The following is a 14,421-nucleotide window of genomic DNA, read 5'->3' on the forward strand; positions in this document are numbered from 1 at the left end:
TTATTTGACTCTTCAGTTCAGTTCAGTCGCTCAGTCATGTCCAACTCTTTGTGACCCCATGGACCGCAGCACGCCAGGCCTCCCTGTCCATCACCAACTTCCGGAGTTAACCCAAACTCATGTCCACTGAGTCGGTGATGCCATCCAGCCATCTCATCCTCTGTCATCCTCTTCTCCTCCTGCCCCCAATCCTTCCCAGCATCAGGGTCTTTTCCAATGAGTCAACTCTTCACATGAGATGGCCAAAGAATTGAAGTTTCAGCTTCAACATCAGTCCTTCCAATGAATACCCAGGACTGATCTCCTTTAGGATGGACTGGTTGGAGCTCCTTGCAGTCTTAGACTGTTTGAATTGGAAAGAGCATGTGCTCAGTCACTCATTCACGTCTGACTCTTTGCGACTCCATGGAGTGTAGCCTGCCAGGCTCCTCTATCCATGGGGATTCTCCAGGCAAGAATAGTGGAGGGTGTTGCTATGCCTTCCTCCAGGGGATCTTCCCAACCTAGGGATTGAACTCAGGTCTCCTGCATTGCAGGCAGATTCTTTACCATCTGAGCCACCAGGGAAGCCCAGGAAAAAGCATAGTCAACATTTAATCCAACCCATTTTGGAAGTTCAAAGATGAAGTGCTTTATCCGAAGCCCTCTGCTTAAGCAGTGATTGAGAACCAGAAACTAAGCTAGAAATCTTTATCTGTTAGGCCACTGTTCTTTCCTGTGCCAACCAGTGTCTGGTCATAATATCTACCTGTTTTTTGTCTCTTCCTCTCAGGATAGACAAGAACATTCATGTTTGTGGTTTTAGAAATATGGTTGTCAATCGAGGCTCTCTTTTAGAATTTAGAATCCTTTTTAAAACAACTCAATTTCTAATGGCAAATCATCTGTTAAAGAAGCATTGAAGAAATCATGACAACAGTGATTTCACTAATAGCTTCTCAGGGGATATTGAAATGAAAATTTCTTCTTGATACTCCAGGCAGAACTATACACAGAGCACCTCTCTGCAGTGCAGTGCAAGATCACCAAAAGATCTCAGATGACCCTTTAAATATTTTTCTTTTGCTAAAAAAGCAGTTCCTCCAAAGGAGATAAAGGGGAATTTAAATGATCTGGGGTTAATCTTATAGGTTGGGATTCTTTAGGGTCATGGCAACACAGTTTTCCCCTATCAGACTCCTTCTTGAATAAACAATCAAACACATCTTTGTCTTTGCCTGTTTTGATTTCAAGCTGAGATACCAGGGGAGGTATTCCTCTTGGTTCAGGAGGGAGCCTTTGCTTTCTTCCCTTAAAAAATGATAGCTTATTTGGATGATGACATACGCCAGAATGACAACCCTGGAGAAATCAGAGCACAGAATGACCCTTTGTAGAATGGGAGGGAGCCTTTTGCTTCAGCAGCAAATCTTCTTGGTCAATCTTATTTTAGTCCCCAGTGACCACAAAACAGAGCAACTTTGTATATGCATTCCAGTTTGATGCTCCGAACCTAAAACTTCCTTCAGAGGTCTTGAGTGCTTTGAGATGTTTCTTTTTATAACACTTTGAACAGTACAGCTTCAGTGTTACTCCAGGGAAACAGGAATGAAATCCAGGGTTCAGCCTGTGGGAGCCTCCCCACACATCATTACAACTGTAACTTCATTCTGAGTGCTACCGCCTCCTGCTCAGAAGCCCTTCAAGTCCTTGCAACAACTTTTGTCAGGAAGGTGAGGGCTTCCCCCAATTAATAGATGGAGGGATTTAAGCTCAGTGAGTCTAAAGAACTTGGGAGCTATTAACAGGAGCCACTAAAGTGGCAGATGCAGAGCCATAATGGCCAAGATTAAGCAAACATTTATTTATATAGCAACCTCCTAAGCCCATAGAAGAGCATTTGCCTGTGGGTCTGGAAATGCCTGCCTTCGCCAGTGTGTGTTTGGAGATTGTGAGGTGAGAGGGCTCCTTAAGCAGCCAAAAACTCTGTGTGACTGGGTGGAATGAACTCTCTTTCCGGTGGTTGTTTTTTGTAAATAAGAAAGCTGTCGCTGTAGCAGAGGTCATCACTTTGGCAGTTGCTATGAACAGGGGGCTCTTGCTCAGCAAAGCAAGTTTCACTCTGTTAACACAGGAGTCGCTGTAGGACTAAAGCAGCGGAGTAGAAATTGCAATTAAATTTGCTATCAATCACACCATTCAAGTATACTGCACATTTTCTCAAACTTTTTTTTTTAACATATTCTTGCTTAATCGAGTACTTTACACTACTGGAGGTGTGAGTTTAAAGGGTTCAGGTGATAAACACCGTGCAGTTGAGGAGCCTTTTCTAAATCTGGTCTCTTTCTCACAGTTTAAAAAAAAAAAAGTAGTCTTCTTGAGGAAGTGGCTAGGCCAAGTTTTTACTCGCCTCTTTCTTATTTTTTTTCCCTTCCAATTTTTAAATCCTGGTTTTGATATGTCAGCTAGCTGAGAAGGCAGTTCCAGGATTTTCTGGTACACATCACTTTTACGTTATGATGGAGAATTATGAGAGTCATTATGATGACTTTTCCACAGCTAGGTTTCTGAAGTGGTGTGTATCTAATAAATTACAAAGTTTTCAGGATAACTCAAGGGATTGTAACTGAAATGTTGCTCCTTTCCCCTCCAGGTGGCTGAATTATTCAAGAACTTGGGTGAAAACTTGTGGCCTTCCCATTTTACTGCCCTTCCCAGTGTCTGGTTAGCAGAAGATTGGAAGGTTAATGTTAAACTTTTCATCACTTTCTTTCATTTTGTTTTTATCTGTTGGAGAGGAAAATCTTTTCCTCTCCCTTCTTAGGTTCAGTGAATGGAGGCCTGCAAATTTAACTGACAAAAGCAGATAACAGGAGAAAAAAGGCGTACAATTTTATAAATATTTTATGTGCATGGGAGTTCACAGAGAAGAAAAAACAGTAAAAGTGTTAGTTGCTCAGTCGTGTCCGGCTCTTTGCAACCCCATGGACTGTAGCCCACCAGGCCCCTCTGTCTATGGAATTTTCCAGGCAAGAATACTGGAGTGGGTTGCCATGCCCTACTCCAGGGGATCTTCTGACCCCAGAATTGAACCCGGGTTTCCTGCATTGCAGGTGCATTCTTTATTGTCTGAGCCGCCAGGGAAGTAAAACTCAAAAGAATTAGTTAGACTGGGGTGGGAGGGCTTTACATTCCATTTTAATAAAAGAAAGGGCATTTGGGCTTCTGGGGATGATAAATTGTGGGAAAGTAACTAGGAAGATATATAGGAAAACTAATAGAAGATAGGGTTATTTTGGTAAGGTTTGTTTATGCAGACTCATCATGGTGCCAGTTCTCTGTGTCCAGTGATAAGAGATGCTCTTCCCTTCCTGGTACTACAGAGAGGATAGGATATCCTCACAAATAGAAATTTATGCCCTGTTTTTAGGCTGAAAAGGGGAAGGGAGAATATTCTCAGTGTCTGTTGATTCTCAATTGCCTTCAGACCAGAATAATTCTCATGGCAAAGGAGTATATTTTGGGGTGGCATATACTGATCTCATGTCCAACTTTTCATTTCTTAAATCAGTGAGAAAACTGGTATATAATGGATTTTGTCTCCCCACCTAAAAGATTTAAGACTACTTCTTATAACTGATATCCCGAATTCCCCTCCTTATAAACCAGTCTTCATTACTTGATCTTAGAAAACAAGACTTCTTCACAGAGATTGTCATTGCCAATGTGATATACCATTAAAACAATCCCCAAAAACCCCAAAACTCCCACCACTTCTTATAAGTTTAAAAAAATGTATTGCATCTATAGTGTAAATTTCTATGTATTTTCTGACATTTATGAAGGAATTCAAACACAGTGGTAGAGGCAAGAGCCAGAATTTAGGATGCAGTAGGACTTGAAGAAAGCAACGACAGATCCCCTTGTCCATGTGACCAGTCTGCCTCACTGAGAATTTCTGCAAAAAAGCAGAGAGATTGGGGCAAGATGCACACAGCTCTCTCAACTCCCGGACCTCTGCATTTATAACAACTGTCAGGATGTGTAGTCTTCATCTTTGTGCAGAGAGACTTTCGACAAGCATCATAGTCCCCACACCAGGGGCTGGCCTTGGCTGGCACTTTTGTGAACATCCATTGTAACTGGGGGTTGACTGGATCCTTGACAAAGGAAGGTGTGTTGGAATAGACAGCTGCAATGTCCTTTCAGACTTGGGTCTCTCAGCCATGTTTTCATCAAATCTGTCTTCTCTTTTTTCCTCATCACAATTTTAATATAGAAACTCCAAACTAGAAAGAGTGACTTAAATATACAGCTTCTACAATATACTCTAGTATATTCAGCATCCCACTATTATCAGAGTGAAAATGTCAACCTTTTAACATCAGTCCTGGCTAGATCTGAATATTTAAAAGAGGCTTCTTTTGAAACCTTTTCATGTTTTGCTATTTATGCTACTCCCTGCCCCAGAGATTTAGAGGAAATAATCTCTTGGTTTTGTTTTCTTCCCTGTGAAATCCTTTCCAGTGTTAGACGGTCTGCCACTTTTTCCCTGACATTTCCTTTGCATCGTACAGCTATTCTAAACTGATGGTCACAGAGTCCTTCTCAATAACACAGAGACAAACGCTCTGCATAGCTGATAAATTATAAGCAGGCGCCGCGTGTTAGCTTGATGGATGGTTATAGTGAATGTGTGTGAGTCATGGGTGTTATTTTTGGTCAAAAGAATTGTGTGAACTTTTCTCCTCTATTTTGAGCGCTTTGAAATGTACTACTTTTCTTTCTCTCTCTCTCTTTTTTTTTTGTTCTTTAAGGTGTATGTCAAGGAATTAGGCACCGTATCCGAATAGTCATTTTCTAGTTTTCAAAGTTATTGTTTGGGAGTTGAGGAGGTGGAAGGACTGAATAGAAAAGAATTGTGTATTGACAAGTAAGCCAGCCTATGAAATGGGAAAGAAAATTACAGTCACCTGCTTTAAAAGGGGGGTCTCCCCCACCCTTCCCTACCCCAGGGTCTGCTTGAAAGCTGGGGTAGATTTATAGTGAATTCCCTTGGAGGCGATGTGATTCTAATTAATCATTGTTTTGCAGCTACTATCAAAATGCTTGACTTTATTTTAGTAGATTTCTTTTCATCCAGGCTGCAGAGTAAATAATGTTTGACAATCACATCACTGGTTCTCTGAATCGCTGTTTCCTAAAGCAGCCCTGTCCTCTGCTTCGCATATCACTGGGACCTTTGATATATAAACTGGGTGCCTGCCTTGCTCTAACATCCAAATACCAGGAAGTATCTCTGGGCTGAATGCTATTCAAAGCAAGGCCCAAGGACCAGTGAAAGGCTGCAAGCTGCCATTTCTGGTGCCTGTGACAAAGATAAGTGCAGAAATTGAGAGCAGGTGTTAATAATTTTTTTAATTAGAAGATAATTAATTTACAGTATTGTAATGGCGTCTGCCATACATCAACATGAATCAGCCATAGACATACATGTGTCCCCCACCCCGAATCTCCTTCCCACCTCCCTCCCCACCCCATCCCTCCAGGTTATCACAGAGCACTGGCTTTGGGTTCTCTGCATCATACATCAAACTCCCACTGGCTTTCTATTTTACATATGGTAAATGTATGTATTTCCTTGCTAGCAATCTGACAGTATGTGTAATTTTATGTCAGGTGAATCTAACAAACACTTGGAGCCTTGAGGTCTTCTTCAATTTGTTTTCCTAGGAATTGATCTCCATTGTATTTTTGCACAAATACTGATCTGTGACAGATTGGAGGTCAGAGTCTTTCACCACCAAGAGTTCAAGCTGTGTGGGTTAAGCTATTGTGGTTACTTCGGGGAACAAACAAACGTCAGGGTCTTCCCACCCACCTAAGGGGCTCAAGCAGTGATGGATTCAGAGAGAGCAGGTCAAGGACGTTGCAGATTTGGGTTTTTTTGTCTTTTGTTAACTTTCACTGTTGCTCCCACAAGTGTTTCCTTCTGAACATCTCCTCCACTGTTTTAAGAAAAGCAGGCTCCTGTGAAGGTGAATTTTGCTGTGTCTCCTGCAGATGGGCTGCTGAGATGCTGCGTGCAGGTGCCAGCAGACTCCCTGAGGACGCTTTCAGCCATGCACCAGCCAGCACTGGACTGCTCCTCACACCCTGCCTCTGGGCCAGTCCCTCTGGCCTGGGGTGCCTGTTCCTCCATCTGCTGGGGAGGGATTATGCTTGCTGAGCTAATGTCTGGGAAGTGTTCTCGAGTTCCCTGGAGGAAAAGGAGAGGCTGCCCGCTTGTGATACCTTTTGCTAGCACAGGAGAGCTGCAAGAAGGGAGTCAGTCTGAGCATCAAAGATTATTGTTAAGTAGTTAGGAAAACCAGATATCAAGCTAAGGAATTTAGTGTTCTTCTGTGTATGGGAAGATGCAAGCCTCCGGGCTCACTGAATTCATTCCTTTCATATGCACCTCAACTATCTGGGACTAAGTCCTGTTTCTAGAATGTTTACATCTTTAATTCCTTGTTCACCTTAAGGGGTGGCAGGTGTGGCAGATAGCTGTTTTTTGCAGCCCCCTAGCCCAGCTCCTCAGCAATCGCCACTGGGGGGTGGCGGCATGGCTGGATCGCTGGCAGTGTTCCATTTTGGGAGCCCTCATTCACATTAGGAGGCCACAAATCATGGATGGCTGTGACATTTCTTGCCCACCGATATGGCAGGAAATATTTCATCTCACAAGACTTTGTCTGTACCACTCACTGTTGTATCTCCAGAGTCTAAAAATTGTGCCTGGCACAAAGTGGGCACTCCCTAAATATTTGTTGTCTGAATGAATGGGTGACTGAGTGCAGGGGCAGGATGACAAAAGAGACAGCTGTATCCAAGGAGCCTTTCGGCCAAATCTGCCCAACTGTCCACTGAGTGAGTGAGTTGGAGCCACTGGAAGGGCAGAGTCAAAGAGAGATGACCAGCCTTTAACCAGTGCCTACTATACATCAAGCACTGTAGAAGATGTCCTAGGTTCATTATTCAATGAAAGTATCAAGTTACTACATGAAGTACGTATGGTTAGCTCCATTTCATGGGTGAGGAAACTCAAGAGGTTAAGAAACTTATTCAAGGTCACCCAGTCCAGTAAGTGGCAGAACTGGGACCCAACTTAGTCTATGATTCCTTCTTGAGAAATTTCCAAAAGTAGTCTGTTGACCACAGTATCTGTTTCTTTGCTCTCTTGCCTGTAAAATGGGGGTGAATTTTCCTTATCGTTCACCAAATTTTTATCTGATAAGGACAGGAATCTGGGAAAACTGGAAAACAGCTATTACAAGATATGAGCTTTGAAAATATGGCGCCGAGAATTAGATCACATTTTTGAGTAATGTTCACAAATAAGCAAGTGGAAATCAGGGCTGGGTTGAATCCTGCCAAGGGGGGATGAGCGGGTTTTCTATGCAACATTACGTTCCATGAACTGATTTCAGTATTTTATTATTCCAGATATTTCTCTAGGCTAAGACCACAATCTCCAGACTCAACCTATTATCTTTAATTTAAGAAGTATTTATGGAGCATCCACTAGGTGCTTGAGGTAGACCGGGAGAGAGAACAAAGTTCCTTGCCCCTAATGGAGCTTCTCTCTTATTAGGGAGAGAGAGACAGGAAATAAACACTGAGCAATAAACATATGTCAACATATGGCAATAAACAAGAAAGTAAATTACATAGTATGTTAAGAGATGGCAAGTGCTATGGAAATAAAAAGTAGTACAGGGGAAAGGGCTTGGGCATTCAGGGGAGGTGGGCAGTTTGCACCATTAGGCAGTGGTCCACGTGGGCCCTTTGAAATGATGCACTTTGAACAAAGACCTCAGAAAGGTCAGGGAGTGAGCCAAGAGGTGGCTGGAAGGGAGAGCATTTTAGTCCAAGAGAACCGACAGAGGGAGCAATGCTGAGATGGGTCCTGCCTGCACTATGTGGGGAACAGCCAGAAGGTGGGCTTGCGAGGAGCTGAAAGGGGACCTACCTTGACAGTAGAGATGTGGGATATCCCGATGGCTGGAATATGGGAGATGAAATAAAGTGAGGAGTCAAGGATGAGCCAAGGTTTAGTCTTTATATTAGTCTTTCACTTTCATTCCCCTTTGATCACCTAACATAACTGAGTATTCCTGGAACTATTAGGTTGAAGTCTTGGGAGATTTAGACAACTGCATTTGCACTCACCCACAATGTCTCTGGATTTGAGTTTCTTCAGCTATCATAGGGCAGGAATCTAAAAGATGACTCTCAAACCCCTTGTATGACTGTTTCTGAAAAATGCCTCTTTAGGAGTCATATTCTGATTGCTAGCTTACTGGCCTCCCTCCTTCCTTCGTTCCTGTATTCATCGGGAGTCTTTAAAACATTTGCTGAAATGAGAGCACTTCCTGGAGCAATGTCCTTGGAAGCTTATGAAGGAGGAAAAAGAATCTCTACCTTTGAATTGTTCATTTATTCTTGCTGAGGTTAGATAAGAGCACAATAAGCAAGGTGAGAGTTAGAACAAATGAGCAAAATTGGAATAGTATAGAAGCAGCAGCCATGGGAAGTAAAGTTGAATAGTAAGTTACAGGCTTGAGTAGATGAAAGCGTGCACATAGTTTGGGAACAGATGTAAATTCAGGTTCAGGGAACCTGAGAAGGGTGGGAGCATGGTAAAGGATGCTCAGGTGGTCCAGAGGAACCGGCTGTGATGTGTTGATGCAGCTGGACTGAGGGAGGGGAGGGTATCCAGTGGAGAACTACCCATGTGGGCTAGCAGGATCTGGTCTGAGCAGGAGGAAATCTTAAGGAAGTGATGTCATTATAAAGGCTGGACTGGCAGGTGCTCATCCTGGCTGTTTGGTACTCTGGGAACTAGAACAGGAGAATAAGGAGGTGAGCAAAGCAGCCCAGGAGGTTGTTGCATTACCCTGGATCCTGATTTCTGCAATTACGATACCTCACTGGTCTATCGTCCGATTGATTTTTTTGATCAAAATTCTGGGCATTAAAGTGGCAAAGAAAAGTTCATTAAACATGATCTATTTGAAGGAAACAACTATCCAAACAAGGAAATGAAACTTTTCCTTTATTGTTGGCCCAAAGTTAGCATTGAACTCTAGGACTGCTTGTAAGAGTTTTCATGAGGAGCTCTTTAAAAAAAAATGTCGAGTAAGACCAAGTCCTCCATCACTTGTCTGTGAGCCATTTTGGAAACAAAGAACATCCCCAAATTGAGGTTCATGGCCGATTTTATTTCCCTCCATGCGGTTGTAGTGGCGTGATTTTCACACTTGCTCTATTCGTCATGTGATTACTCTAAAGGGCTTTGTGCGTTTCAGCTGGGCTTGGATACTGACTGCAGTAAGCCTGATAAAGCCTCACATTTCTCCACTCCTCCATTTCTGATTATATTTCATAATGTGTTGATATTTGCAGGCTAATCTTGCACAACTATTGAGAGATTCTCAGGACCGAAATAAACATCTGGGAGAAGAAATTAAAGAACTTCAGCAAAGGCTTGGAGAAGTCCAGGGTGACAATAAGGTACTGTGAATATTTAAAGGCAAGAAGCTCTCCTGAGTAATTTTTTGCCATAGGTTTATGTATGGTGCATCAGAAAAATGTAATACAGCATTTGTGTAAAAATTTGTTATAGATTTTTACATTTACAATGGAAATTCAGTTTAGCATTTCTTATCTTTATTACATTCCCTTTGCATGTGTGCATGCACATGCGTCTGTGTGTGTTTCTGGGTTGCTCTAAAATATTGTCACAACCCATTGTAGAAGTTTCATTATGTTCAGCTTGGTGCTGAATAACATTGTGGTTGAGGGCAAAATAAAACCCAAATGCTATACTTTCTCCCTTCTATACAAATAATGGATTTGTGGCTCAGATGATTTGGAATTATTCACATTCAGTTTTGAATTTTAAGTAGTCATCCTACTAATTATGTTCACATAACCAATTTATTTTATTGCTAAATTTGGCAATTTGTATGGAACATTGCTCAAAATCCACTGCTTGGTATTAATCAAACTCCCCTGTTGGCAACGTTAATTATAAAATATGAACTCATAAACTCCAAACTAAATGTGAACACTCTCCCAGCTGAAGCTGTGAACAAAAGTACAATTGAGAAAAGGAAGAAAAACTACCCAAGTTTAATTCTGTCCCCCGCCCCCAAATAATTTCCTGTTTTCCAAGATAACTTCAATTATAACTTCTTGCCAGAGGCAGCTTTCACAACAGGGATGGCCTTCGGAGTTTGACTCAAGAAAACTACATGGAAGGAGGAGGTGCTTTCTTGGGAAATGTCTTTTGAATGGTACCAAATTCCCTGACAAATGATGGGCATGTTCGGCGTTCCTGGGAGTCATTGGTTATCAGGAGGCGCCATTTTGAAAGATGCCCGTTCTTTTTTACAAAAATGCATGGAAGTGTCTGGATCATCCAGAGAAAGCTTCCATGACAAAAGAGCAGAGAGGATTGTGTGCTCACTGCTGGCTGAAGGGGCTCAACCTAAGGGCGTACTGGGGAGTCTTCTCTGTGCAGCCTCTTCTCCACTTGGTCCGCCTTTAAAATTTTTTAAATCCTCTTGGATTTAACATACGATATTGCAAAAGTAGGCTCTACTATTCTCAGTCATGAAATAGGAGGTGGGCGAGAATGCCTAAGAAAGGTACTAATTAACCCTGGACAAGCTAATCAGGCCTTCCAAAATGATTTAAGCTCTGTAACCTAGGTGTTTGGTCAAAAGTTAAAGGCCAGACCTTCTTAGTCACTCCCACAGTGATAACATCAGAGTAAGTTTTCCCAGAGAGTAAAATCAGGGCTGTACAATCCTGTCCTTTAAATCTGTTAAAATACTGCAGGAATTTTGAGATGAAATGGGGCTTCCTTGATGGCTCAGACAGTAAAGACTCTGCCTGCAATGCAGGAGACCTGAGTTAGATCCCTGGCTCGGGAAGAAGCCCTGCAGAAGGAAATGACAACCCACTCCAGTATTCTTGCCTGGAGAATGCCATGGACAGAGGAGCCTGGTGGGCTACAGTCCATGGGGTCACAAAGAGTCGGACATGACTAAGTAACTAATACACTTGGAAGTGATATAAATCCACAAAATACTAAAACATTTTGAAACGTGATGTTTGGATTCATGGTTCTTCTTGACTGATTTTCTTTCTTCTTTTCTTTTTTATTTTCTGGGCTACCCCCAACTCTCCTAAACACACCTCTGTCTCACCTTTTGGTCACTTATAATTGTATCACTTTGGAGGCATGAGATATTCTAGGCATTGACATTTGCAACTGGTATTTCAAGGAAAGAAAGGGAAGGTGTGTGCACATAAGTGTGTGTGTGAGTGTGTGTGGAACACTAAGCTCAGGTCTGGGGCTGCTTTTGCATTGGCACCATCTGAACTTCATGATTTGCCTGCATTCTGGGTCTTTATTCCAGTAGCTGGACACATTTATCAAACTTGCTTTTCTTAACCAAGGTTTAGAATTTAGTGACTCATTTTCATGGCCTGTGAAGTCATTTGCCTGCCAAAAGGTGCAGGGAAGATGTTATAATGTTCAGTAGACCTTGTATCTCAATATCCAGCCCTCTCCTCCTCAAAAATGACCAGCTACAGTGAGCCCCAGAAATTCCATTTATTCTCATTTGCTTCTAAAGTAATAGGGCTGGTTTATTTTCAGTCCCCTGTGAGTCATGTTCATCCTCCCCCCTACCCTCACCCCCAGTCATCAACATTAAGGCCAGATGACTCATTCAGTAATGACACCAGCCATCATGAGAAACTCAGAGGCCTCTGTTGAAGGGTGGCCATAATTGTGTGGTAGGAAATGAGTTAACCCCACCTTTGCTTTTTATTCATTGTGTCACTCACAGGTCCAACCTTCCCATCGCCTTCTGAATCCAGTCCCACCTCCCTACCTTGGTGTGCTGGGTCCCTATTATCTAGCCCCTCCTAATTTCTCCAGCCACACCTCTTGCCATTAGTATCCTCATACCTCACCCCTGCAGTGCTCATTTTGGCCCCTTTCTGGAGCCATACTGCCTTGTGCCTCAGGGCCTTTGCACTTGCTGTCACAGTCTGGAACACTCTTCCCCTTTACTTCTGCAAACTCCTGCTCATCTTTCAGGTCATAGGTCAGGTGTAGCCTTCTCCAACCCTTAGGGGCATTCCTGCACATACCAACAGTGTCCTACTCTTTCCCCTCTGCTTGTACTTTTGTGGCTCTCCTCCCATAAGTGTAAACCCTTTGCAGGCCAAATTCCTGATATCCATAGGAATTATCATTCTTAGTTTGTGATGCATAGATTTTATTTAATAGATCTTTTAAAATTTTTAATTGGAGGATAATTCCTTTACAATGTTTTGTTGGTTTCTGCCAAACAACAATGTGAATCAGCTATAAGTCTACATATACATCCCCTCCCTCTTGAGCCTCCCTCCAACGCATACTCTATCCCCCCTTCTAGGTTGTCACAGAGCACTGGGTTGGGCTCCCTGTGTTATAGCAACTTCCCACTAGCTATCTGGTTTACACATGCTAACGTATATGTTTTGATGCTACTCTCTCAATTTGTCTACTGTCTCCTTCATCCATTGTTCTCTACCTGTATCTCTGTTCCTACCCTGCAAATAGTTCAATCAGTACCATTTTTCTAGATTCCATATATATTTGTTCTCTTTGACTTACTTCACTCTGTATAACAGGCTCTAGGTTCATCCACCTTAGTTCAACTGATTCAAATTCGTTCCTTTTTATGGCTGAGTAATATTCCATTTATATGTGTACCACAACTTCTTTATCCATTCATCTATTGATGGACATCTAGGTTGCTTCCATGTCCTGGCTATTGTAAATATTGCTGCAGTGAATGTTGAGATACATGTGTCTTTTTGAATTCTGGTTTTGCTCAGGGTATATGCCCAGTAGTGGGATTGCTGGGTCATATGGTAGTTTTACTCCTAGTTTTTTAAGGAATCTCCATGCTGTTCTTCATAGTGGCTGTATCTATTTAATAACAGATCTTTATTGAAGCAATGGAATCGGATAAATGAATGAGTGAATGAATAAAGGAAATGTAAAAAAAAAGAGCAGAGAAGTTCAAGAAAGAGGGAGAGAAAAAGGTAAAGAACACAAGAAAATAGCAGACTGACTGCCCCTCTGGTTGTCATCACTAACTTGCTTTGTGCGGTGAAGACTAATTTAGAAATCTGGAGAAAGGAGTTAGAAAGCAAACCATTCCATTCAAGAAAAACCAGAAGGAAACCAAACCTAAGCTGTGAGACCTTGGGAAACCCCTGGAGGGGTCAGGGAGAGCTGTGGCTAAGCCTAAGTAGATGTGGGATAAGACTCCTGCTCCTAGACTGGCTCAAGCCTGTTAAATTCAAGAAATAATAATTGATGTCATTTGATTCCTAACTCCCTGTATTCTGAACAGAAGGGCTGATGGCATCATTTTAGAAGCAACTATTAAAGTGGAAGTTTTTTTTTTAATCTTCAATTTGCCATTTTAACTGATGACCCTTAGCCATATTTTGGGAAGCCCAGATTCTAGACGTTAAGTACATTTAAGAAACAAGGTGATAGAAAATTACTTGCCTTGACTATTTTAAGGTAGACTAATTTTTCCATTTGTTCAGCTAGAGCCTTGTAACCCTACGTGCCATAAAGCATTTTCAAACAGCCTCTTGAAAGATTTGTTGCCACCCTGGCTTACAAGCAGCTTGGTACTCACACATAGTTGGCAGGTGGATGGTGGGCTTCCGTGATCAACATCACCTAGTATTCTCTGAGCATCACCCAATAATTTCTCGAGGCTCACAGATAGATACAATGCCCCAGTCCAAACCAGACGAGAGGTGGGAAAAGGGAAGCCTAGTAGATGTCCTCCCCTTTCTTGATAATCATACCTCTGAAAGGTTAAAGAACGAAGGGAGGACTTACACCTCCACAAATCACCCTGGGGAAAGCTCTTCACCAGGGTGGATTGCCCAGGGTTCTTTGTGTATCCGTCTGTGAGGAATAAGGACCAATTACATGGGAAGACCCAGCAGTGCTAGGACCTCAAGTCTAGAAAGCAGCCCACTGAGAGAATTACATCTTCCCTTCCTGCCCCAGCCATACACCTGCTTCCGCTTCTGAGCAGACGTTACAAAAAGAGAAGATTCAGGGAAAGGGGACCGGGAGGAAGAAGGAGGTCTTTGAAAATTTGAGAATCAGTAAGAGGCACAAAGGGCTTCTGCAGTGGCTCAGCAGTAAAGAATCTACCTGCAGTGCAGGAGACCCAGGTCTGATCCCTGGGTCAGGAAGATCCCCTGGAGGGGGAAATGGCAACCCACTCCAGTATTCTTGCCTGGGAAATCCCATGGACAGAAGAGCCTGGCGGGCTACAGTCCATGGGGTCACAA

At 42.6% G+C, this 14,421-nt stretch overlaps 1 protein-coding gene across 12 annotated transcripts in view; it reads left to right on the top strand.

Annotated features, from left to right (window-relative positions):
• The window catches only part of CCDC149 (coiled-coil domain containing 149), a 114,340-nt gene that overhangs the window by 53,923 nt on the left and 45,996 nt on the right, over nt 1–14,421 (top strand). For 7 of the 12 annotated variants that reach the window (XR_014069279.1, XR_014069296.1, XM_081543508.1 and 4 more), the window contains one exon: nt 9,430–9,537. Coding sequence is in view for 9 of the 12 variants with exons in the window: in XM_081543508.1 (XP_081399634.1) it covers nt 9,430–9,537 (108 nt within the window). In the remaining 3 variants the exon portion in view is untranslated. Of the gene's footprint in view, nt 1–2,632; nt 2,723–9,429; nt 9,538–14,421 lie in introns of all 12 variants that reach the window. The other 5 variants (XR_014069225.1, XM_081543365.1, XM_081543946.1 and 2 more) reach the window with 1 other exon arrangement.

This window comes from Giraffa tippelskirchi, chromosome 1 (genome assembly GCF_054371585.1).
Source record: "Giraffa tippelskirchi isolate mGirTip1 chromosome 1, T2T-mGirTip1v1.2.pri, whole genome shotgun sequence".
Lineage (NCBI taxonomy): Eukaryota > Metazoa > Chordata > Mammalia > Artiodactyla > Giraffidae > Giraffa > Giraffa tippelskirchi.